The sequence below is a fragment of the Pongo pygmaeus genome, chromosome 5 (genome assembly GCF_028885625.2).
Source record: "Pongo pygmaeus isolate AG05252 chromosome 5, NHGRI_mPonPyg2-v2.0_pri, whole genome shotgun sequence".
NCBI lineage: Eukaryota > Metazoa > Chordata > Mammalia > Primates > Hominidae > Pongo > Pongo pygmaeus.
Window position 1 is genome coordinate 34,451,084 of NC_072378.2, and position 21,506 is coordinate 34,472,589.

General features: G+C 56.1%; 1 protein-coding gene across 8 annotated transcripts in view; it reads right to left on the bottom strand.

The window, feature by feature from the left end:
* Window positions 1-21,506, bottom strand: part of GRM4 (glutamate metabotropic receptor 4) — a 128,310-nt gene that overhangs the window by 75,562 nt on the left and 31,242 nt on the right. Inside the window, exon 1 of one of the 8 annotated variants that reach the window (XM_054491706.2) lies at window positions 10,121-10,255. The exons of the other annotated variants lie outside the window; for them this stretch is intronic. Within the exon in view, the coding sequence (XP_054347681.2) occupies window positions 10,121-10,240 (120 nt within the window). The 5' untranslated portion in view covers window positions 10,241-10,255. Of the gene's footprint in view, window positions 1-10,120; window positions 10,256-21,506 lie in introns of those variants that run through there. 8 annotated transcript variants of the gene reach the window in all.

Genomic DNA, 21,506 nt, shown 5'->3' on the forward strand with positions numbered 1-21,506 from the left:
GACAGCATTGAATAAAACACTCACGGAGCATCCTTCTGGTAGGAGGAGAGGAGGAAGCAAGCTAACAAGTGACCAGGACCATTCTCCACAGCGATGAGGCCTCACAGAGTGGCATAAGGGGGCAGGACATCAGGGTGGCAGGTGGTGTATGGGTGGCCAAGCAAGGGGCCTGTGTGGCTGGAGCAGAGCAGGATGGGGAGAGTCAACGCATGGTAGGTCCCACAGCCTCTTAATAAAGGGACAAATGACAATAAGGAAGTTGACTGGGGACAGTGAGGGTCCACCCTTCGCTGAGAATGTCCACTGCCAAAAGCATGGCCCAGCTGGGCCACCCAGCTGGCCCGCTCTCCGCCTCCCCTGTGGGAAAAGCCCAAACCACTGAGACCTTCATGGGTGAGGATGTGGGTAGGGGAAACAGTTAACTGGTTTTTTGGATTTTCTAAGTAACCAAGGGTTAACTCCCAAACCCCCTCCCTGTAGCTCTTGTGGTCTTTATAAAATGGCATGTACTACATTATCCACTGGCACTGTTTGTAACAGTAAAACTTTGGAAACAACTCACATGTCCATCAAGAGGGGATTGTTTAAAGAAGTTCTAGCCAGATGAGGAATATTACACAGCTGTGAAAAGGAATGAGGCTGATTTCCAGGCACTGCTCTGGGTGGGTCTCCAAGATATTGTGGGGTAAAAACAACAGCAATAAGGAGGCAACATGCAGGTGGAAGCTGTTTACTGTGTGAAAGGGGAGGTGCATACTCAGTGCTCTGAAACAAAACACGTGCATTGCCTCAGGGGAGGAAAGCAAGTGGCTGAGACAGGATCTGGCAGGGACTTTTCACCTTCTACCCTTTGTAGGTTTCCAATGTAGAACCATGCACATCTTCCACCCATTTGGAAAGCAAACCACACTCGAATATACCTGAATCTATGTGTCCCCTCACCTGCTCTGTCAGCAGTGACTGAAAACTAGCCCAGTCCTCTCTGCCTTGGAGAACACTTGGCATAAAAACAGCACCCTCTAAAATGTGAGCTCTAATTGGATATTTATTAATTCACTTTAAGGTTGTTATTTTTGAGGTCTGAAAATGGTATTAGAGTCATAGCTGGTTTGTTTTTAGGAAGTCTTGTGTTTTAGAGCAGTTTCTCAGCCTTCACACTCTTCACACTGTGCAGGGGAGGTTAGTTCTTTGTTGGGGGGAGGTCCCTGAGAGACAAGTGTTTTGCTTACCTCTCTCACTGGCCTCTGCTGGGCCCTAGCCAGGAGCGATTATCACCTGCCTGCCTCCACGCCCCTCCTGATCAGAAGCTTGTCCCTACTTCTGGTGTTTCCTCCCACCAGTCCTTGATTCCCAGGAGGGGTTGAGGGCTCAACTTGGGCCTCACAGCCGGCGGCAAATGGAAACAGAGGCCGCCCAAGACGAGGTGGCTCCTTCTCACTCATCCCTATTCCTCCTTCCAAGCTCCTTTTCAGGCCCAGGTGGTGCTCAGCACAGGTGGTGAGCAGTGGATGGACAGATGGATGTCCGGGCATCCCCTGTGGGGCCAGTCTCATGAGAAGCCTTCAGACCCTGGCCCACATCCAGAGTAGGGCCCTGGCACACTGGACCTGGCCCACGGCACACACTCCATTCCCCCAGAGGGTGGGGGGCCAAGCATGCACTCCTACAGGATATGCACGTCAGCCTGCAGGAGAGCCCCGGGCCCCTGATTTCAAGAGCCCAGGAGGGGCCCCTGACCTTCCCCCAATAATTCCTGAGACACCGGAACAAGGACCCAACCCTGAGACATGGGTGAGGGAATCACAGGCTCCTGAATAGGATCCTGGGGATAAGCCAGCCTCCTGCGATGTGTCCACCTGCCAGCCTCTCCTGTCTGCTCTCCCCGCAGCCTCCCTCCTCAGCTCCAGCCCCTCCCACACTTCCTAGGGAGACAGTTTCAAGCAGACTTTGGGGAGCTACGCTGCTTAAGTTCAAATCCCAGCTCCGCCTCTCACCAGCTGAAAAAAAACTTGGGCAAGTTACTTTACCTCCCCTGGCCTCAGTTTCTTCAGCTGCACAACGGGAATAATTACAATAGCTGTCTCCTAAGGCTGTGAGGGTCACATGAGGGAATTCAGGCAAAGCACGCAGAACAGTGCCTGGCAGGCAGTGAGCACTAAGGGTCAGCTCTTAGGGGAGCTGCCATTCCTCCCGCTAAACTTCCTCTGGCAGCAATCACCTTCTCTTGCCTCTCTCTGACTTTACCTCCTAGGACTCTCCCTCTCTGCCGGCCCCCTCCCATCACACGCTCTCTCCATAGTCTCCTTGTTGTCATTGTCATTGTCACAGGGACATCCTGGGAATGCTATCAGGCTCTCCAAGGCTCTCTTGCCCCACCCTGGAGTGGAGGGATGGGGGGCAGGAGGTGTCAGGGGCCGCCACAGGCAGGCAGGGAGCCACGTCAGCGTCTAAGCAGGTGACTGTGACAACCTGGCCCATGTGGGGCTCTGACGTCTCTTCAACTCCCACTGTCTGCGCAGCCCAGCCCGAGCAGGAGGGGGACATGCAATTTACATTCTCCTCAGAGAATACTCCTCTCCTCTCCCAACAGCAGCGGCAGGAGGGGAGGGAGGGAACGGTGCCCGCCCCAGTGCCAGCTGCTCCATCCCTCTGCCTCCTTTGCTTCCCTCACCCAACACATTGAGCACCTACTGTACACTGGACACTGTTCCAGGTGCTGGGGACGCAGCACCTTGTGTCACACCCTCATGGGGCAAGAGTCAGAACTCAGATTCCAGCAGCCCCTGACCAAGCACAGGCATCCTGCTGTGGTCCTGCTCTAGGTCCCTCTGTCTGTCCCTTTCTCCTTCCTCTTTGTCTATTTTCCTCTGCCCCCAGAGTCCATGACCTCATCTCCCACATCCAAATCCCCCTGCTCATCAAGGCCCAACTCAAATATCACCTCCTCCAGGCAGCCCTCCCTGAGCCCTCATCCTCCAGAGGAGGCCTAGCCTCCCACAGCACTGAATGCAGCTGCCCCAAGGGCACCAGGCACGTCCTCCCGGTGTTACTATTCTCTGCCTACTCGCCAATTCAACAGGCCTTCTAAGCACCCCGCCTCGTGCAGGCAAGGCCGCATGGAGAGATGCAGAGTTGAACTAGACTGATCCCACCCCAAACACTAGTCAATACCCACTGCTTTCTGGGAGACATCAGCAGAGATGGCAGAAAGTGTTTGTGCAAAAAGTGCTCCACTGTCTGGACCCCCTGAAGAGGGGTAGGTTGTATGGCCCCCTGGAGTGACACACAGTGTGCCTGCAGCCACCACCCAGGAGAGCCTCAGCTGAGGTAAGGGGTGAGTGACTGAGGGGTGGGAGGATGCATGAATAAACCTCTCTCCCTCTCCCTCTGTCTCTGGCTTCTAGAGTGACAAGGAGATCCATGCCACATGGGGAAAGACAAAAGCGGCTTCCGGACTTAAGCAACAATGAAGATGGATTCCAAGTACATCTGAGAGAGAGAGAGTGTGTGTGTGTGTGTGTGTGTGTGTGTGCATGCACGTGGGCGCATGGGCTACAGCATGTGTCCTGAGCACATGGGTGCCCCGCACATTCATTCATTTATTCCTCCCACAAAGGAGCATGGAGCACCCACGGCCTCCAGGCATAGTTCTGAGGGCTGGGGATGGACTATGGACAACTGCCCTCAGGGGGCTCCAATCTAGATGGAGGCAGGTCATGCAGAGGTGCATCATAAGCTTCTGAGTCTGTTAGATGGGGATGAGGAGCCAGGAGGAAAAAGAAAGGAAAGGAACAGGGGAGTGTTGCAGAGTGGCCAGACAGACCTCTTTTACAGTCTGTGTCAAGACCCCAGCAGGGAGGGGTATTTGAGGCCAAGGTGTTCCAGGCCCAGGGAGCAGCCAGTGCAAAGGCCATGTGTGCATGCCTGTGTGTGTGTGTGAACATGTATGCATGCCTGTGTGTGTGAGCATGTTGCATGCCTGTGTGTGTGAGCATGTTGCATGCCTGTGTGTGTGTGAGCATGTGTGTATCCAGGCACACACGTGTGCTTAGTGCCTGGATCTGCCCTCGGGCTGCCCCAGGCCCAGCCAGCAGCCTCACACAACCAGCCCAGGCATGCTGATACCGGCTAGCACACAGGCGGTGACCCAGAACGCCCACAGCTCCAGCTCTGGGTAACTGGTTCCCAGAACTGAAGAATCTGAAAACCCACTGAGGGCAGCTGGTCCACATCCCACACCATCCAAAGGTGGAACAGGGATGCTGGAGGGCAGGGAGTGTGTCCAGCGTCTCAGTGCCCACCCGGAGCACAGTCCTCAGGGTCCCTGAAGGCTGGAGCTTTGCTCAAGACTGTTCAGCTCAGTCAGGATTGAAATCCTCACCACGACCCCCACAAGTCAAGTGGGCTCAAGTCAAGTGACCAGACGTCCAGGGCCATCACCACAGACACCCCAGGGGCTACCTGACAAAACCCACACTCCTCTTCCTGTGACCTTTTCTGTTAAAAGCGCCTTGCCTTTCCTCCTCTGCCCTAATGCTTGGCACAGCACGTAAGTGTCCGGCACCCATCGGAGCCACCCTGCCCAGGGCTGTGTGACCCAGCTTTGCTATCCAACTGTGCAACCTTAGGCAATCAAGTGAACTCTCTGGGCCTCAGTTTCTTCCCCGTAAAGTCATCACCATCACAACAGAGAGGACTGAGTCAGCAAATACACAAAAAGTGCTTAGAACAAGCCAGGCGCATGGGGGCCCTGGGCAAATGCTAGATATTCTTATTAGAGAGAAAGGCAGGGCTAGGATCACTGTGCCCATTTTGTAGATGAGGAAGCTGAGGCTTGGAGAGATGATAGTGTCCTCTGAGTATCCCCACCAGGAGATGTCAGAAACAAGGTGCTGGCTGAGCTGCTCCGCCTCCAGCTCTGCCCCGCCCTCCCTGCTGACTCTGCTCTTTCTGTTCCACCCACGGGCCAGGCCAGGCCACCACAGATTGAGGCTGGGATCTTGCAGCCACCTCTGGCCACCAGCCTAGGCCCAGCCAGGACCCAGGCAGACCTTAAGATCCCCACCTGCCCGGCGCAGCCCCTAACGCCCAGGGAGCAGGGGACTCTGCACAGGGCTGGCACAAGCCCCAGGCTTGGCTGCCTGCTCCTTGCCCTTCTGATCCTGGCTGCTTCAGGCCCTCCACTGCCTGGCTCTCAGCATCAGCTGTTTGCTTCACAGATAAAAGCCAGTGATGCTTTTAGGTACATGAAAGCTGTGGCGGACAGGAATGTGTGGTTCAGAGAAAGAGGAGGAGAGTGCTGGCTTCCAAAGGCCTTGCCTGCAACATCCCCCACCCTGACCCCTCAGGGGCCTGAGCAGTGCAGCCTCCCCCACAGGGCCTTAGCTGCAGAGATGGGGTGGGGGCTGGGAGGGGGCGCCAGAGGCGCAAGAGTTGGGGTTGCCAGCTGCCCTTCCCTCCCTCCCTCCCTCTGCGGGCTGGGAGCCGGTCTCACCTGCGCCCCCAGTAGGGCTCCCCCTCACAGAGCACCTGAGCACCCCTCTGGCCAGGTGCTGGGGACACGGATTTAAATAACAGTCAGAGAACCAGCCTAGTTGGGGTCAGACTTGTGGCTGGGAGAACAAAGATTTCCCCCAACCTCCCATGGGCAAGGGAAGAGCCACAGGGTGAGGGGAACAGTGGCAGGGCCTGGGGACCAGGCTGTCTGCGCACAGAGGCCCAGCCACAGGGGCTTCCCAGGCCCCGCCAAGGAGAGCGGGACTTTCCTGGGAGCCAGGGGAGCTGTGGAGGGAGCCTGAGCAGGGGTACAGATGGTCAGAATGGCCCTCAGCCTGCAGGGGAAGAGTCTGGAGAGGCAGGCCCGGCAGTCCAGGAGAAGGTGGTGAGTGCACTGCAGACAGTAGCTGATGTTGCCTGAACCAGGACAGGGGCTTCGGGGTAGAGGGGAGGTGGGCGGCAGGCACTTAGCGGGAGACTCACGGCATTGGGGATCAATTATATGTGGTCACAGAGAGAGTGGGGACAAGTAGGGGGGTGCAGGGAGGCAGCAGAGGGAGCAGGGTGGGGCCAGCACACGGAGAGGATGCCAACAGTCCCCGGCCTTCAGCCCTGACCAGGACCATCCCTGATGCGTACCACTGGGTTCAGGATCAGAAGGTTAGAGTGACCCAGACAGCTTGGGACAGCCCCACGGAGGCCTCACACACCCACGCCCTCCATGGAGCTGCCTTGTCCCCAGTGACCAAAGAACAAGGCCTAGGGGAAATGGCAGGGGGCACCTGGGCAGGGGACTGAGTGGGCACAACTGGGTGGTCTTTGGGAGGAGCAGGATAGGCCCCAGATCGGGAGACTGTCTCTCCTTGACCCAGCGCCTCCTCCAGGGCCACACACTGGGGCCCTTCCCCTTCAATGCCGCCTTTCTCCACACCCACCAGAGCCACCTGGGGAGCACCAGCCCCTCTGCCACAGACCCTCCGGGAATTCAAATCAGGCCTGCCTGGGCACTCACCTCAGGACTTGATGCCCTCATTAATCAGATCTAGTCCTCTACTCCATGGATGCAGACCAGCTGCCAACTCCTGCCCTGAGCATCCGGTCACTCTGGGGCCTGACCATGTGCCCCTGTCTGGCCCTGGCCGGCCGGCCGGCCTGTGCCCCAGTGCAATTGATCAGTCTGCGAGGGCCCACCCTGGGCCAGCCCGGACTCAGCCTTCTTCCTGGCGGCTGAGAAAGCTGCAGTTGCCACCCCAGGGCCCTTGGCCTCCCTTGCTCTGCTCCTCCCCCCGGTCTGGAGATGGACCACTCCTCTGGCCAGTTCCAGGGCTGCTCTGGCCCTCCTCTGCCCCTATAATCTATGGCCCCCAAGACACGGCCCCCTTCCTATCACACCGTGATCTGCAGTTTCCCCTCCGTGATGGAGAGTGCATGTCAGAGTGTCCTAGGCTGCAGGCACTATCATCAAAGACAGTAGAACTGGCCACGAGGCCCACGAGGTCCCTTTGCCTCAGCTGCTCCTGTGGCCACCAGCCTCCCCTCATACACTCTCCCAGCATCCACTCATGCTCCTCCAAAGCTCTGTCAGGCCATTCATTAATTCACTCACTTGACCAGGGTTTACTGAGCACCCACTCAGTGCTCTGCATGATCCCTGCCTTCCTGGAGCTGACATCCGAATGGGAGAGACAATCAATAGTGAATGAATACACACAGAGCTAATGCTGGGTGCTGGGCAAGGGCCATCAGCCAAACATTTCAAGATCTCTGCCTTCTTGGGGCCACTTGAAAAGTTCTGGACAATGAGCTGAGCGCAGAACATGCCTATCGCTTCTGTCCCACAGCACTGAATTGCAGTCGTGAGACCTACAGGGTACACATTTCCTCTGCTACTATAAGCAATGGGTCCCTGAGCAATGTTCCAGCCCAGCCTGGGTCCCTGAGTGGAGTGCCTAGCCAACCTCCATAGACATGTAACACAGCAAGAGTTAAGCTGACGCTATTTTAAGCCACGGAGCTTTGAGGGTTGTTTGTTATGGCAGCATCACCTCACCTATGCTGACAGACACAGGGAGCGGTAAACATTAGGCTCCAGCTCTGGGAGAGCCAGGAATGACTCTTATTTATTTCCACCTCAAGGGCATGGATGTGTCAAGTTCACACTCATCACAGGCTGGTTTGGATGGAATTGGATTGAATTAAATTCACACACACACACGCAATCCTCATCATCATGAGACCTAACACTTATCGGGTGCTTACTATGTGCCAAGAACTTTCCTAAGTAGCTTCATGCACCTTAACACCTTCAATCTTACCATAGCCCTATGAGGTGGGCCCTCTTATTCTCCCCATTTTTCTGAAACTGAAGTACAGAGATGTTAAGTCACTTGCCCAAGCTCACACAGCTAGTGAGTGGCTGAGCCAGGATTTGAACTAGAACTAGCTGCAGAGCCGATGCTGCTAACTGTCAGGTAAAACCTGTCTCCTCTGTACACGGTGGGCCTACACATGCATGTGCATTTACACACACACGCTACATCTACACACATACACTGAGAATCTGAGGGTGACGCTGCAGCCTCTAGTGAGAAGGCCGCCCCCATCCTGTGGGGCAGGATCCTCAGGGCAGCAGCCGGGAGACCAGCCCTGCTTCCTCTCCTTGCTGAGCCCCCGCCTCCACTCCTGGCTGTCAAACTAAGGGCTGAAGTGGCCCACTCGTCTCCAACACAAAAGATCGGGCAGGAGCCCTGGAAGGTTGTGGAAAACGGCTCTGCTTTGAGCAATAGCTAGTTTCTATACATAATTATTAATTTCATGCTTATTATAGGCAAACCTGTCTCCCAGACGAGATGAAATTGATTTAATTAGAAATTCCATCATCAAGCCTTTTGCATCTGAACTTTTAATTAGGATCACCAACCCCACACGGGGCTGCCAGAGAGTGATCTCGTGGCCCCTGACTTCTCTCCTGGAGGCCAGGGGTATGGCCAGGACGTGTGGACCTCCACTGCCACCTGTGCCCTAGTGGCCAGGTCAGGGCCTCTCACCAGGATCCCTACCTGTCCTCCACCCCCGCAGCATGGCCCTGAAGTCCTAAGGGTCCTCTTTTTTCTCTTAGCACCATCATGGGGAAATAGCTTGGGAAGAGTTTGCACCATCTTGCAGCCAGCTGGAAGGACTGGGGCATTTAAGGTGTGCAGGGGACAGAAGCAATAACAGGTCTCCCCACTTCCTGCAAAATTCACACACCAGCCTTCCTTTGGGAGCCCCTGCCAGGTGCTAATAAAATGCCCTTTACGGCTCAGCTCAGAGCAGTCTGTCAGAATTACCTGCAACACTTGGCATTTTGACAAAGCATTTTCATGCTCAACACCTCTGATCTCATCTCCAACCACTCCCAGCTTGGCCTCACTGACTCGGCTCCAGTCACGCCAGCCTCCTTACTGTGCCTCGAACTCTCCAGGCACACTCCGCCTCAGGGCCTTTGCACTGGCTGTTCCACTGCCTGAATGGCTTCCCCCAGATATGCACGTGGCTCGCTCCCTCTCATCCCTCACTTCAAGACTTTGCTCAAATGTCTTCTTCTCAGGCAGGCCTTCCCTGACCAATCCCACCTCCCTCCCCTGAACTCCACCTTCACCTCCTCTGCTTTGATTTTCTGCACAATGATCGCCTACTAACACACTATATTTCCTTACTTATTTCATTTAGTATCCATCTCCCTCTAAAACATCAACATGGGGCTTCATGTTATTCCCCCACTGTGTCTTCAGACACCTGCCACAGGACAGGCATTCATTGAACAAAGGGGACACCTCATTCCTTCTGCACAGCCAGCCCATGAGACAAGCACCACAGTGCTGAAGCACCTTCAGCCAGTGAGGAAGCTGAAGCCCAAAGCCTCAGGGCCTTGCCAAGGTCGCAGAGCTGGTCAGCAGCTCCAATTCTCACATGATCTGACGCTGAGCCTGGGCAAGCCAGTGGCGTCACTCTGCAGTAAGTGGGCTACCCACGGCAGTGCCCAGCACATAGAAGGTGCTCTGAGGTCTCCTTCCTGCCTCCTGGGTTCAGGCAGGACCCTCCCTCTGGCATCCCTCACCTCCTGGGGCCTGTCACACCCTGTCTCCCACTGACACCCCAGGAAGCAAACGCTGGGAAGCTGCCCCATGCCACCTCTGTCTCCCCATCCCCGGGTCCTGCCCAGCCTCTTATCAGGAGAACAAGCAGACACTTGGATTAATTTCCAGGCCCGTTCTGAATTATGTTTTCCAGGAGAGAACCAGACAGACGCAGGCAACAGGCCTTTGAACAAATATTTCCCCAGAAAGCTCTTTATTCAGTCCCTTGTCTCACCCTTTTAAACATTATATGTTTTCTTAGGCACCCAGGAAAAAAGAGGGGCCCGATAAGGCACAGAAGCTGAAGAAGAATAGAGGGCGCGGAGTGGAGAGCCTTGGCAGGGCTGACAAAGGAGGCGGCTCGATGCAGGCTCAGAGGCAGGGCCGCAGATAAGAGCGCCCGAGAGAGCGGGCGGGGGCGGCGGGCGAGGGAGAGCAAACGCGATCGTCAAATCAGCACTTGTCCTATTTCATAGGCGAAATGTAGATCAATAAATTACACTCACTTTTGCAGGTTTTACATGCTGACTCGGTAACCTTGTCAACAGTGATCCGTGGGGGAGGCCGGGAGGAGCCCAGGCGGGCAGGGCAGAGGCCCAGCGAGGAGCCCCAAGGGGCACAGCCATGCCCCCTTTTCCAAGGAGGGCTCAAAGTCCAACTCCCAGAGGTGAGAAGCTGCCTCGCTGTGTGACCTTGGGCAAGTCACCTCCTTTGTGAGCCTCAGTCTCCTCATCTGTCCGCAGGCACCATGGTGAAAGACTGGGATGTGTCAGGCACTGCGAGGGTCGCGAGGGAGAATGAGTGTTACAGAAGCCTGGGCAGAGGGAAGGAATTGGCCTAGATGTTCGGAGCCGGCCATGCACCTCTCTCACACACAGGAGGTGCGACAGGGGCTCATGCACAGCCTCCCTTGGTAACCCTCACCACGGCCCCAAGGTAGGAAGCCAGAGCCCGATCCTCAGAAGAGAAGCTGCCCCTCCGAAGCTGAGGAACATGCCTGGGCTCACACCCAGGCCCACCCAATGGCAAGCCGGGCTTCCTCTGTGCCACAGTGCTGTCTGTGGGCCAGGACACAGGCAATGATGACCCTAGGTCACAACCAAATGTCCAAGGGGCAGGGAGAGCTGGGGGCAGCCCAGGGAGGCTGTGGGACCCAAAGGGGCCAGACTGAGGGTGGAGCAGGGTGGGCTTCCCCGGGGCTAGGGACATGGAGCAGGCTGGGCCAGGGCCAGGCATCCTTGCCAGTGGGCAGGAGGCGGCAGCAGCACGAGGCTACTGGAGTGTTCGTGTCATCATAACAGGACTGGTGGCTGTTCGCTAACGAGCACCTACTCTGTGCCAAGCACTTTGTGTGGATTATTCACTTCTCCCTCACACAATAATCGCATGAAGTGAACACTACTTATTACCTTCATTTTTCAGATGAGGAAATGGAGGCCCAAGAATACATGGAAACAGGATGACACAGCAAGTGGCAAAGTGAGATTTGAACCCAGGTCTGTCTGGCCCCAGTCCCTCAGCGCTCTCACCCCCTGCTCCCCACCTGGCACACACTGTGTGTCCATTCCCGGCCTCCTGCCCTTTGCCTACACCATCCCCGCACCCAGGAAGCAGCCAGGATGGGGAGCTGAGAGTCCCTGTTCCAGGTCTTTCCCCACCACATCCGTTGGGTGCCACTTCACGTCTCTGAGCCTCAGTTTCTGCATCTGTTCAATGGGGGCTTAATTACGCGCCCCCTGCTGCACTGACAGGTAAGGACAGGGAGGCCTCCACAAGGTAGGAGTAACATCCAAAAGCCCGTTCTGCAAAAGCCGACAATCCTCACACAGGCCGTGGGAGGCAGGGGCGGGGCTGGGAAAACCTCAGTGTGGCGCCTGGGGTGTCGGTAACTGCACCCCATGTCCTGATGACCGCATCACCAGGAGCACTGAGTGCCGGCAATGGGGCGTGGCCAGGCCGAGAAAATTAACCATGGTGTCTGCCCAGTGCGCTCTCGAGTCAAGTTAATGTGCAGCGCTGTGTGTAATATATTGCGCTATATTAATATAATATGATGTAATGGGATGTATTACCATTATTGAACACATGAGCTGATAAAAGTCACATCACCATCTTTCCACATAATTTATATCACAGCCAGGCCAGGGCCAGGCTGGCAGCCCCAAGCTGGCAGAGAGGAGGCCCCCCTGGAGCCCTGGCGGCTTCCACTGGGGAAAGGGGGCCTGACCCCTGGGAGGGGAGTCAAAAACCAGCTCGGAAGGAAGATGGAGGCAAGGCTAGGTGACCGGCCGGGCTGGGGGTGCTGAGCTGCGGCTGGCGATGCTCAGTCCCCTCTCCCCGATGCCAGTCCTCATTGCACTTAGCCCCACTGCAGTATTTGACCCAGTAGTCCCTTCCTCGCTTGGTGGTCCCACTCCTGGCGCTCCTTGTCCCCTCCTTCCTCTCAGCTTCCTTTGCTGTCCTGCCTCCTCTCCCTGATCCGACCCTGGCGGTCCCCAGGGCTCAGCGCTCCCTTCCCTCTGTCCGCCTCTCCACTCACTCCCTCAGGCCTGGGATTGCCCTCTCAGGAGTTCACCAGATCTCACCATGGCAGGCAAGGAGACACAGCATGCACCCCTGAACTCCAGGCTCCCATCCAGCTGCTGCTCCCCTGGGCTATCCAATGGGTGTCGCAAATTCAGCAGGTTCAAAGTCCTTCCCCGCCAGGTAACTGCTACTCTGCCTTCCAGCTATGCAGGCCAGAGTGTTGAGCAAATCCTTGAGTCCTTTTCTCACACATCCCAAACCTGATTTATCAGCAAATACTGTTGGCTCTACTTGAAAAGGATCCAAAATCCAACCACGACTCACCTCCTCCACCAGGACCGCCCAGGTTCCACAGCTCCAGCATCTCTGGCTGGGCTATCACAACAGGGCCCTTAGCCTCCTGCTGGGCTCCTGCCTCCCACACTTGCCACTCCCACACACATACACAATGCACTCCCGCCTGGCAGCTAGAGGAACCCGATTAAAACCTGAGTGACACCACAGGGCTCCTCTCTTTAAGAGGATCCCATCATGGCCAGGCATGGTGGCTCATGCCTGTAATCCCAGCACTTTGGGAGGCAGAGGCAGGTGGATCACCTGAGGTTAGGAGTTCGAGACCAACCTTGCCAACATGGTGAAACCCCATCTCTACCAAAAATACAAAAATTAGCCAGGGGTGGTGGCCGGCGCCTGTAATCCCAGCTACTCAGGAGGCTGGGGCAGGAGAATCGCTTGAACCTGGGAGGTGGAGGTTGCAGTGAGCCGAGATCGCACCACTGCGCTCTAACCTGGGAGACAGAGCAAGGCTCAGTCTCAAAAAAAAAAAAAAAAGAAAGAAAGAAAGAAAAAACAGAGGCTCCCTTCTCATAGAGTAAAAACCACAGTCTTTCAATGGCTCCCAAGGCCTCTACGTGACCTGCACCGTTTGCCCCCGACCTCCCTTCCTATCACCCTCCCCCTCACTCACCCTGTCCAGCCACTCCAACGTCCATGTTGTTCCTCCCAACAGAGCAGGTAGGAGCCCACCTCAGGGCCTTTGCACTGGCTGTTTCCACACACCACTCCCTGCAACACCACACCTTTCATTCACGCGTCTAGTGAAGACTGTCTGCCTCCTGCTGGCACGTCAGTCCCATGAGGGCAGGGGATTTGTCTGCCTTGCTCACTGCTAGAGCCCCTTAGGACAGTGCCTGGCACCCACACTGTCATCTTGCAGGTTCTGCAAATAAACATTAATGACAACTACAAACAAGCGAGCCTGAGCGACAGTCGGTTTTCACCTGCTTCTCATCATCAGGTTTCTTCAAGATTCTGTTGGGGGAAATTTTCTGCTTCCAAAGAGAATTTGGAAACTCCTGGCCTGGTGTGGATGAGGCAGCTGAAGAATGGATGGGCCAAGCGGCAGCAATTCAGCCAAGACCACAGGCGGCTGGAGGCTGGCCCCTCCCTCCGCCCAGCACGGCCTCAATGGTCCTAGGGCAGAGCTGGCTGCTGAGCACTCAGCCTGCAGGGGGTATCTCCGAAGCCAGGGGTGAGAAGGACCCCAAGGGATCTTTGCCCGATTCCTGGCTGCCTCCCACGGCTGTTCTTGGACAATGGCGGCCCCTTGCTCTGACCTGATCTCTGGTGGTGTCCGCAGGAAGGGGCCCACATACAGGTACTCATGGTAACCTTCCACTCCCTCTAGCCGTTGGAAAGGGGGAGGCGATATGGCTCCACCCCATGATGGACACATTCAAAATATACCTCCTGAGCACCCTCTATGTGCCTGGCGCCACAGCAAGCACCAGGAGGCCACAGTGAGCAAAAGCAGACAAAGCCGTGTGCTCCTGGAGCTGAGTCCAGCAGAAGAGCTGGCCTCTCACCGGACCCACACACCAACACACACAAAATTGTGATGTCCGAGAGGTGGTGGGGACAAGAGGCCGGAACAAGGTCCTGGATCTGGCCAGGGTAGCAATGGAGTGCTCCCCTTAGAAGGCAGCATTACGCTGACACCTGAAAGACAGGTAGGCAAAACCCAGGTGAAGAGGGGAGGGAAGCACATCCCAGACAGAAGGGGCAGCAGGTACAAAGGCCCTGTAGCCAAGGGCCCATGGCAGGTCCAAGAAACTGAAAGGCCAAAACAGAGGATGGGAGACACAGCATGTTGGGCAGGATGGGCCCTGGATACCAGCGGGAGGCCACTGCAATGGTCCAGGTGAGAGGAGACAGCAGCCTGGACCGGGGTGTCTATGGAGATGGAGAGAAATACGACCCTCCCTCAAACCCTCTGGCTCCTGGGTGTCTCCTCCTTGTAACAAACAGTTGACAAGCCCTTGCCTAGACACTGAGCCCACCAAAAACACAAGGGCCTGGACCCAGGAGACAAGGCTAACAAGTTCTCCAAGGCCAGCTGCGTGGTTCCCCTCTGGGCCAAGCCCATTCCTTCAAGAAAACAGGGCTGCTGCGGGTTCTCTAGCTACCTCTGCAGCACAGGCAGGGCGAGGAGGGGCAGGGACCCAGCCCAGAGCAGGAGGAGAAGGCCACCCTGCCCCACCTCCACCACCGCCACACTCCGCAGCTCCGTGAGCTTGCCACGATGGTAAGACCTGAATTCTAACTCACCGCATGACCTCAAACCAGACGGTCCTCCTTCCTGTGCCCCAGGTTTCTCATCTAATAATCCTAACAGCCGCTATAATAAGAGTTAACAGCTCTCAAGCACTTATGATGTGCCAGCCTCTGCTCTCAGCACTGCTTATGCATTAATTTATTTAGGCCTCACCAGAAACCTGTTGCAGACAGAGCTGCTAACGCCTATCCCAGTGCACTGCTGAGGGGACTTGCCCAGAGATACTCAGCTGGTAAGTGGCTGAGATGGGGCTTGAACCCTCACAGCCGGGCCCTGCCTGCCGTCACACTATGCTGCCTCCACAGAGAAATAAGGATTAGACGGAATCACCTGAGACTCTCTGGCTGTGTCGTGGCTGCCTCATATGATCCTCAGCCCAGAAATCCAGCCTCCCAGGTTCTCCGAAAGGATGGCAGACCTGATTTGGGGTGGGCCTCTCCCGCAGCCCTTCTACTTCCCTCCACGCCTGCAGAGACCTCCCAATGTCCAGTTCAGTGCCCATAGTGTGCCAGGTGCTGGGATGTGGCAGAGAACAGGGCAGCCCCCCCCCCATTGAGGATCTGCTTCTGCCATCTCCTGGCTGCCCACCGAGGTCCCCTGCTCACGAAGGCACTGGCACCAGCCCCCCATCCCTGCCTCTCACCTCCCATCCTGTACCGGTGCACCTCGAGGTCCCCTCCCAGGTAGAGTGTCTGCAACCCTCACTCAGGTCTACTCCAGGGGACCCACCTGTGATAGTGCTCTCCACCGTCATCTCCCTTCATGCCACCCCTATAGCAGCCCTTCCCAGTAGGAATTATTACCCGCCACTCAGGGTGAGGACCTGGGGACTAGAGAGAAGTTGCCATCCTCAGCTGCCAGCAGCTGACTGAAGCCCAGGCCCATCAATGCCAAAGACCCAAACCCCTCCTTGCTGCTGCTTGGCCTCCCTCCTCCCCCACCAGCAAGAGCCACCAGCACATCTGGGTCCTGTCCAGACAATGAGGGGACAGGCAGGAGATGCCCGCTGGCTCCCCCTGTCCAGGCTTGATATGTCCAATTGCCAGCAACTGGTGATCTGAGCTGACACAACTCTGAGAGGGAAGCCCCTCGTTGATCTTAGCCCCTCCCACCCTGTCCCACCCACCCAGGGTCCTGCCCCAGAATCTTCATAAAAGGTGGAAGGTTGACAAAGCTCTGCCGCCACCAACCCAGGCCTCAGTGGGTCCCTGCAGGGGCTGCCTCTGGAGCAGAGCCTGCAGAGGGGCGTGCCACCCCAGTCAGCAGGCACGGCCAGGCCTCCCGGGCACCAGCAGACGATGGGCATCTGCAGAGTACATTCAAAGGGGGGCCCAAAGCCCTGCCCAGTCCTCCAAGACCTCCACAATGCCTGCTGCCCAGTCTCAAAAGCCGATTTCTGTTCAAACCCACCCATGTCACCTGGAAGGAGGCCTTTAACCATAGACTCTTAGCTGTGGAGGGCAGGATTATGGTATCCCTGACTGGGGCCTCTGGCTTTTGCTTGCCTGCCTCCTGCAACAGGCAGCTCACCACTTCACACAGTAGTCAATTCCAGCACCTGCGGCTGCCAGGCTTTCAGGATACTGAGCTGAAGTCTGCCTCGCTGTCACTGTCATGTGGTTCCAAGTTCTCTGGAGCCATGGAGACCCTGCCTGTGCCCTCAGCTGGAAGGACCTCCAAGGCTCTTTGACTCTCTGCTCCATGTACACCACCCCCCAGCAGCCTGCTCCCCTTCCCTTGGTGGTCTAGGTCCACACATGTGCACACAGACACATGGGGGACACAGGTCACATGTTCAGGCACAACCACCACTTAAACCATGGTTTCCCTTGGGAGGCTGAAGCGGGCAGATTGCTTGAGCCCACGAGTTCAAGACCAGCCTGGGCAATACAGCAAGACTGTCTCTACAAAAAATTTAAAATTAGCCAGGCATGGTGGTACACAACTATAGTTCCAGCTACTCGGGAAGCTGAGGTAGGAGGATCGCTTGAGCCCGGGAGGTCGAGGATGCAGTGAGCCATGATTGCGCTACTGCACTATAGCCTGGGTGAAAGAGCAAGACCCTGTCTCAAAAACAACACTCACCAAAAAAAAAAAAAAACAAAAACCCCACATGGTGTCCCAAGCCCTCCCCATGTTGAAGGAAAGCCCTGGCCCTGTGTCAGCTCCCCTGCCTCACTTACCTCTGCTCTCACCAGCCCCCCTCCCCCACCCAACCTGGCCACACTGGCCTCCACCGAGCACCCTAAGCACGGCCAGCCTCACAGCCTTTGCATGTGCAGTGCCCTCTGCCAACTGGGCTTTTCTGCAGAATATCCTCCTTCACACCATCCACATCTCTGATCGAATGTCATCTTCTCAGAGAGGTTGTTGCTGAATATCTCAGCCACAGCAGCCCCGCTCCCTACCCCCTTACCATACCCCTTCTCATCCCCACCATATATGACATGTCTCTCCAGGAGCATGTGTCTGCCTCAGCCTCCCCGCTGTGCCGGGGTGCTGGGCTGGTAGCATCTGCAGCCTGTGAGTCCCCAGGGCATCAGAGATCAAAGTGGTGCCCCTCCCTGGCCCAGGCTGCAGGCCATCTGTCTTGCCTGGCAGATCTCCTCTGCCCAGCCTTCCTCCAGCTCAGGCCTGGAGGTGAGGAGATAGCAGGAAGTTCCCCCCAGGGCAGGCTGGGAGTATGGACAGTAAGAGCCCACAAGGAACAGCCTCTCTCCCGGGGAACCCTGTGCCCCACAGACTGCAAGGAGCCAAGTGGAGACACGGCTCCCCATGGGCAACCTCAGGCTGCCAAGGCTGGGGGCAGCGCCAGACAATCCATCTCATGCATCTGGGTATCAGCTGACAGAAGCAGGGGCCAGGGAGGAAGAGACACACACAGACCACATACACACACACATACAAACACACACACACACACATACACGCCAGGATCCAACCCTTCCAGGAGGCGGTGGAGGCATGCTGTGAGACAGGCAAGAACACTCAGGCACACAGGTGCACTGAGCATCCCTAGACACCCCCACCCCACACACATTCAGGAGCAGCGGCTCACACAGGTGTGCCCACACGCGTATGAGGAGCCACTCCCTGAGTCCCACACATACTTTCCTGGACTCACACTCACAGGCCTCTTGGTGGTAAGTACAACCAACCGTGCACACACACACACACAAACACACACACATAGAGTCAGCACTGGTGGAGTCAGCACTGGTGGAGGCAGCATTAACAGTGCATTTTGGGGAGCACAAGAGAGTGTTCATAACCCACCCCTGATCTTGCCATCCTGCCCAGCTGCCAATCAAGCAGCTGGAACTCTTAACTGCCCACGGTAGGCAGGAAAGTGCTGTCCCCCATCCACACCCCGGCAGGGGACAGCTTTCTGCAGGGCTGGATCCTGCCCGTGGGAGAACCAGCCTGGCAGGGGCAGAGCTCAAGATGGGCAAGAGCCGAAGGGTCAGAATGGGCAGCGGCCAGGTGGCAGTGGGGTTGGAGGAGGATTAAGGTCGCTGGGCACTGGCACCAGCTTGGGGATGCCCAGAGGCTGCCCCCCGGAACACCATGGGCTGCGGTTGGCAGCACTGCCCCTCTCCTCAGTCACCAGCCTGCCCAGGAATTGGCACTGCTTGGGGGAGGGTGGCCAGACCAGGCGCACCCCCACCTGTTCCATTTCCTGATTGTCCAGATCTTATTGATGTTTTTCAATAAGAAAACGAGACTTGCCCAGAGATTCTGAAAGGGGGAGGCCTCCTCACTCACCCCAAGTTGCACCTAAATAAACGTAGTGGAAGAGGGGACATGATCACTCCTGGAAAGCCCTGCTTCAGCCCAGGGAGGAGAGAGCAGTGCCTGTAATTTGTTTTAATAATCCTGCTGAACTGGGAGAAAATTAACAAATTAGAAACCAGCTTGAAATTAATCAAACTTCTCCCTGTCCATCCTCCCACCTTCCATCTTAATGAAGGTTATTTATCCAACAAGCGATAAAACATGGAATTAAATTAAACAGGCCCTTTCTTTTCCTCCTCTCCCCCGCCCCAGGGAGGGAGCATCTCTCTGCTTACAGCTCTATAAGCCATGCCGGGCTGGCGGCCATGGCAGACCCATGATTCCTGGACGCCAATCAGAGGGGTTTCCCAGAAGGAGCCCCTCAATTAGTGCATTCCCTGTTTGGGTCTCACTGCCAGCTCTCTGCCAAAAATATGAAAGGCAGTTAACTCAACCACCCTCCTGAGTTGGGAGAGAGGGAGGTCCCTGTTGTTGGGTCTTATCTGATGCAGCTGGGGGGACTCACCAGTTTCTCTGTGGGGGAGAGAAGGGCCTGGGTGTGGAAGGTGGGGAGTGTGAGCTTCCCCCCAGATGAGGACACTTTAGTGCCCATGGCAGGTTCCAGCTGGAAACACTATCCTGGCCCCAACTTCTTGGTGGGAAGGGGTTGGAGGCGGCAGGGGAAGCTCAGGAAAAACCTCTAGGGAAAACAGGACTCAGCCCCCGCCCTATCCCCTGCCTGGCTCCCTCCCTTGCCTGGGGCTCAGGGCATGAAACACTAAGAATGCTAGTGGCACAGATGCCCTCATTGCACCTCTTGGCCAGGGATGCTCCCATACCCCTAACTTCCTCTGTCAGTTTGCTAGGCATCTGCTTCCCCAAACTTCTCTTCCCTGCAGCTTTGAATCCACTTATGTTTTCGCCAGGGCCATCTTTTGGAGTCACAGGTTGCTAAATAACTGCTCTCAGGGTCTGTCCTTAACCATTCCCTTTGGTCATTCCCTCTGGGTTTGAAAATTGCAATAATAATGGCCTTCCATTTACAGCTTTTACATACATTCTGTTTTCCTTCCTTCCTCCCTCCCTTCCCTTTCTTCCTTCCCTTCCTTCCTTCCTCCTTCCCTTCCCTTCCCTCCCTCCCTTCCTTCCTTTCTTTTCATTTCTTTCTATTTTAGAGATGTTGCCCAGGTTGGAGTACAACAGTGCAATGACAGCTCACTACAGCCTCAAACGCCTGAGTTCAAGCGATGCTCCCACCTCGGCCTCCTGATAAGCTGGGACCACAGATGCTCACCACCACACCTGGCTAATTCTTAAATTTTTTGCAGAGATGGGGTCTCACTATGTTGCCCAGGCTGGTCTCGAACTCCTGGGCTCAAGTGATTCTCCCACCTCGGGATTACAGGCCTGAGCCACCGTGCCTGGCCACGTTCTCCCATTTAAACCTAACGTCGACCCAGGTAGGGAGATATTTGTCGAAATGCCCACTTTATAAGGAAAACAGATGCAGGTCCTTGTGCAGGTTTATCTAGCAGTAGCTGGAGGTCCCAGCTTGGTTGGGCTGAGGTTTGAGGATTGGGGTGGGACTCGGAGGGAGGATGGGGCTCTGCAGAACCGCCCAGCCCTCTGGAAGCCTCCTCAGGGGCTTTCTGTGGAGCAGGGCTGAGGCTGATGACCCTCTGGGAGGAGTGAGAGGAGAAGGGAGGAGGGCAGAGTGGGGGAGCAGGGTGCAGCTGAAGGCTCTAACAGCGCTACAAATCTGGTCCTCACATGGCAGCCAGGGAGCATTTTTTAAAACGTAAGTCTAATTGTGTCACTCTGCTTAAAACTCTCCAAGGCTATCTACTGCACCTGGAGTAAAAGTCCTCCTCTGTCTCAGAGCCCACAGGCCCTGCTGACCCAACCCTGCCACACCTTCCCCTCCCCTCTGAGCAACCCCCTTGCTCCTCAGATGGGCCAAAAACGTTCCTGCTTCAGGGCCTTTGCACTGGCTGTGCCTGCCACCCAAAACACCACCCAGCCACCTGGCTGCCTTCCTCACTCACCTGGGTCTGTGTTCCAAAGTCCCCTCCCCAGGTCTTCCCTGACCGCCTTGTGTACAAGAGCCCTTCCCCTCCTTCACCACTCTCTAGTGCCTGGCCCTGGGCAGGTCCCCTCCACAGCACCTGTCCCCACTCATGTAAGTGATTACACCAAGTCTCCTGTAAAGACAGAAGGTCAGCTCCCACTCCAGAAGGTCAGCTCCATGTGGGCAAGGACGGTATGCATTTGGCTCACTCTGCTGCATTCTCAGCCCAACCCAACATCTGCTCCTAAAAGATGCTCACCAGCTATTTGGTGGATATATGAACCAATAGATGTCAGTATGCATAAGGCCATCATCCGGGCCACCATCACCTCCAGGCTGAACTGTTCCATCCATCTCCTCATCACTCTCTCAGCTTCAGGCCTTGCCCTGCAACCAACCCTCCAGTCCACACCCAAAGGAATACTTCTAACTCCCAAATCCAAGCAGGCACCATTCTGCAGGATCAAGTCCACCTTCCTGACCTAAGCCCCCCAATTTCCTCCAGCCCCTCTCCACTCACCCCCTGCCCAACCCTCCTGCGTGCCACATCCCTGTCACAGACAAGCCCAAGGTCCCACCTGTGCCCACCCTCTGCCCTGAGGACACTGCCCGGCTCCACCTCTGACAAGGGCTGCCCCATGCACGCCTTGTCAGAACTGCCCTCACCCTCCTCTGAGCCCCTAGACCCTCACCTGTACCCCCTCACAGCCCTCCCATACCCCAATTTGAGCTGTGGCAAATCACATGCCCATCACACCTCCCCATCCAGGAAGGACCCAGATTTATTCATTCGGCAATCCTGCCCATCCTCACCACCTGCTCCAGTATCTTGCACAAACTTGGAGCTCCATACATGTTTGCTGAATCAAATGGAATCCATTCAAAACACAGCCCAGGAAGCATGTCCATT